General features: G+C 41.1%; 1 protein-coding gene across 8 annotated transcripts in view; it reads right to left on the bottom strand.

Annotated features, from left to right (window-relative positions):
- LOC102897364 (WASH complex subunit 2A) overlaps positions 1–4,558 on the bottom strand; it is a 51,032-nt gene that overhangs the window by 2,834 nt on the left and 43,640 nt on the right. For 3 of the 8 annotated variants that reach the window (XM_006916936.3, XM_015593256.2, XM_015593258.2), the window contains 4 exons: positions 4,381–4,503; positions 3,354–3,416; positions 2,793–3,005; positions 599–1,210 (listed from right to left, as the gene is read on the bottom strand). In XM_006916936.3, the coding sequence (XP_006916998.1) occupies positions 599–1,210; positions 2,793–3,005; positions 3,354–3,416; positions 4,381–4,503 (1,011 nt within the window). The remainder of the gene's footprint in view (positions 1–598; positions 1,211–2,792; positions 3,006–3,353; positions 3,417–4,380; positions 4,504–4,558) is intronic. The other 5 variants (XM_006916937.3, XM_006916938.3, XM_015593257.2 and 2 more) reach the window with 5 other exon arrangements.

The raw sequence follows: 4,558 nt of genomic DNA, 5'->3' as shown, positions 1-4,558 counted from the left end.
CCTGCTCATCACTCTGCCTCACTGCACTGGGTTGTTCTCTTTATAGTAATTAACATTATCTGAAAACATATTTATCTGTTGCCCTGTCTGTATTCAGTTCTCCTCCCTGAGAGTGGTGGAGAGCAGAGCAATGGTTTTAGTTCATCTTCTGTCTCCAATACCCAGATGTTCAAAACGCACCTGCCCAGAGGGTGCTACTGAAGGCCTTAACACCTGTGCTCAGTCATCAGCTAGGGCCTGTTTCCCCAAGAACTAGAGGTTAAACACGCAAGCTGTACCAATACTGCTTTATATATATCACAGAGTGACCTGCCAGAGCAGCTGACTAAAGCAACATTCTCATAAAAATCCCCAAAATCAAAACCTGTGTCAATGGTTATGTCCAGCCAGGAACAACCATCTACTATGAAACAAAACACAAAACTACTTCTGGTTAAGTTTCAGAGTTATTAGTAATGGAACCTAATTATAATTACTAAGCAAGTAGATATCAGGCAGCAACAAGATAAGCTTAATGAAATCTATGGCTCAAATAAGCCAACTGGCATTTTCCTTAACATTGAACCAGGAACAAAAACATATTGTTATATCCTATTACCTCAAAAATATCTTGTGCGTTTGAGATGACATCTTGCTGACTGTTGGGTTTTGACTCATTCTTGCCTTTCTGATCTGGAAAGAGATCGTCCTCATCTTCCAGGAGAGGGAAGGGATTTTTCTTTGCTGGTTTTGGTTTAACAGACTGGAAGAGATCATCATCACTACCTGTCTCACCTAGAACAGGAAACATGGAGCTCTTTTCCTTACCTCCCCCTAGCAGGTTGGCTGGTCCCTCTGCTGCCTTTCCCATGGCTTTTCTGATCTCCATAGACTGAGATCCAGTACCTTTGGAAAAGGTATCTTCAGAATCAAAAAGGTCATCCTCAAGAGACTGACCCAGAGATTTCCCAGAGGAGCTTCTGTCTACTCGCAGCACCAGACCACCTGTCCAAGTTGAAGTGGCAGCTGCCACCATCTCCTCAGAGTTATCTTTTCCACCAGCTGCCCTGGGCTGTGGCTGATGGCCATCTGGTGAAATGGCACCATGTGCCAATTGTGCAATAGATCTTCTGGGCACACTCATGTCTGCACTCTCACTGGACTCCTGTGCAGCCAATCGCCGAGCTGCACGGGTCTGTGGTCTGCGCTTCCCTCTCACTTTGACCCGGCTCTGCAACGGCAAAAGACCATGGGTTGACCCGATTAAAAAAAAAGTGTCCAAAGCTAGCGTAATAATCAGCAACTCAAAAGTTTTGTAAGGTTATCTGATCTAGCTCAATCAAGAGATCATCTAAGACACAAAGGAGGTTATTTTTTAAAGATTTTTAAAAAAAAGTTTAATAGCTCCTAGTACTCCGAAACAAAGTCATTCCTAAGCCTTTACTGTTCTCCATTTTTCAGTCTTTTGAGGGCATTTTCTGCTCAATTTCATACAAAAGGCTTCATCTGCCACTAGAATCCTGCAAAATAGGCATGCTGGTGCTCAGTGTCCCAAAACCCTCCCTGGCCCCTACTCTGCTCTAATTTAAATATGGATATATTTCAAAGCAAGAATCAGAGGGAACTCTGGAACTAGGGGCTAGCCTAAAATCAGGCTCCAGGAGCAGGGAGATATCAGACAATAAAGAGAGAGAGGTAATCTAAGGTGTTCTTTTCTTCAAGTCTTTTCTTCAATGAACAGTAAATTCGAATGGCAAATATTTTACATAAAATTGTGGCTTAGAAATCAGAACTTTTAATATAACCTCAAAATATGAGTTACTTATTGCAAAAATGCAGTATTCATGATATTTTCCAAAATATACAATCAAATAGTTTTGAGAAGGAACAAGCTACTTTGGGAAAAGTACTTGACTGTAATTACCTATTTCAAAGAAACTTCACATATAATTTAAAAAAGTAGCCAATTTAAACTCAACCAAAAATAGATAAATAAATATATATAATAAAAAGAAGGATGTTTTATATTTCACAAGGAAAACAGGTTTGAAAACACTTGAAATGAATGTATCAGTCAGGGTTATCCTATCTACTGTCTCTTACAGTAGATAGCTAAGGCTTTCTGGAGAAGGAAGACTGGATAGGAAAAAGAGAACCAACAAAAATAAAAGCAAAACCTCACAGAGTTCACAGTCCATCTGGCATAAACTGTGGAATAGTGTGGTGGGACAAGACTAGCCAGGGATCTGAGCAGGGAACCCAGGATAAGAGGGCAGTAGGGGAAATGTCACAGAAACAGTGAGGTCTGAGCAGAGCTGTCAATGAGGAAAGAGGAAGCAGCACCAGCTGATGGCTGCAGCTGGCCCAGATCAAAGAATGGTGTCCAGTGTGACCAGAGTTTAGGTATACAGTGTGGGGTGACTGGTGGGGAAGCTGGAAGCTTTAGTTAGCACAGATTATAAAAGGCTTTAATACCAAACTAAGGAACTCAAATGTCCTTTGAACAGTGAGGAGCCAGCAGAGGAGGGAGGGACACAATCTGCTCTGTGTTTAGAAGACCTCCAGGTGGCAGTGGAATTTCACTGTGGCTACTGAGAAGAATGTAAATGTAACAAATATAGGGAGTGAAAAAGTGGACCCAGAATTAAGGAGATGGAAGGAGGGCAAGGAGGCTGAAGGAAGGATGAGGTGCCTCCTTCAAATGGGAAGTCAATCTATTGTGTGTAACTGATAGACTAAGAAGAAATATACAAATTGTTCTGGTTTAAAAAAAAAAAGGCAAGCAAGCAAGCAAGCAAAGGTGGCTTCATCACCTTGTTTGCACTGTGTAAGGTGTCGGCCTGAGCTGGAAGATCAAAACTCACGCCGGCCTCCATACTCCCAGGAAGAGTGGGCATACTTTCCAGATTGTGGATTCTCTCGGGTTCAGATGAAGGAAAAGCCAATTCTGGCAAAACAGGATTCATTCCAGAGATCTGAGGAGTCACTGCAGGCAGCAAGGCTGCTGGGTTAATCGCTAAATTTGCCTAAAGAAGAAAAATAAAACTTATTCTATATATTTTCTTAAACACAGCAGTCTATTATTATTACTGTGACACATGACGAGACTCACTGTACAGAATGTCTAATATTAGAGGAGAAAGAGAAATGCAGGGAAGTCTTCTCATCCAGTCTTAGAATTAAAACAGACTTATACGCGTATGTCCACCACTGGGATCAAAGATGTTACAGACATAGCACACAAGAAGCAACAACTACAGGGTGGGGAAAAGATGAGAAAATGCCTGGCAGCAGCAGACAAAAGTACAAATCCAAAAAAGTGTATAGATGCCACAAGGCAGGCAATGAAGATTCCAGACATGTTATATAATTACTTGTATTTTCCAGATCCGGGGGGATGGCTCTTTGGTTTTAAATTGAGCGAAACCTGGTGAGTCCTGTGTGAAATTACATTCAGTTAAAAATCCATTGAGGTAATAGAAAGAAAAGTGTCTCTTGGATTATACTTAGGCTTATAAATAAATCTGTGATGAAGCTAAGCTGTTGCTTTCTGTAATTTTCTAATGAGAAAGGCATTCGAATCTCTCCTAGGGCCTTAAAACATGTCCCTTATGCCTCCTCGTCCATTGTATAAGTGGAAGGCTGGCAAACTGTACATGGAGTAGGAGATAGAAATCATAAATAAGATTCATGAGAATCGCAGTGTTGCCAGAGCACCAAAACCTGACCAGTTGGCAAAACTGCCATGCTGGTTATCCCACACAGCAAATGTTATTCACCCACAGACTAATGCACTAGTTCTAGAAGCAAAAGCAGCTGAGACTTGGGACAAGTCACTGGAGATATACTAGTTTTACTGCCTATTTCACAGCTTAGAGTTCACTGAGGCCTCTGTGAGACATCCAGGAACAACTGCGAGCCAGAATGAGAACTCACTCTCCAGTTCTGGCCTCTTCTCAGGAGTGACTCCACAGAGAAGACTGCTGAGGACAGAGACCTAACAGCAATGATTTAAGAAGAGGTAACATGGAGGGGGAACCAAAAATTCGATGCAATTCATATTTAAATTCAAATGTAATACTCCTCCAAGGTAACCCAAAAGGAAAAATGGGAGTTCTAGTGGGAAGAAGATTCTTCTCCCTACCTTAACTCTTTCTTGGGATCGAATTTCAAAGTACTCACCACAAAATAATGAAAAGTAGAGATTCATGGAACTGGAATATGAACTGAGAAAGAGAGATGAGTGGGGGTAATAAAAAGTAAAGTAAAGAAAAAGAGGTAGTCCTAGGTGCTGTTTCCTTCTTAATTAAAAGAACTCTGAATAACCTTGGGTCTACATGATGGAGTTAATTTGCACTGGGACGCAAACAAGAACTCAGTCCTTAAAGGAATCAATCTAACCTGAGGGGTTTCCGGTTTCCATATGCTTTTTTCTTTGATACCTTGAGTGAATTCAGGATGTTTCTGGTTCTTGAAAGAGGAAACAGAATGGTCTTTTTTTACTACCCTCTTCTTTTCTGGTATCTTCAAGAGAAAGAGAATACCAGAATAAGTCTGTCAAGTATCTCAGACATTTTAA

The sequence above is a fragment of the Pteropus alecto genome, unplaced genomic scaffold (genome assembly GCF_000325575.1).
Source record: "Pteropus alecto unplaced genomic scaffold, ASM32557v1 scaffold287, whole genome shotgun sequence".
In the NCBI taxonomy this organism is placed as follows: domain Eukaryota; kingdom Metazoa; phylum Chordata; class Mammalia; order Chiroptera; family Pteropodidae; genus Pteropus; species Pteropus alecto.
This window is presented reverse-complemented; position numbering and strand designations above follow the sequence as displayed.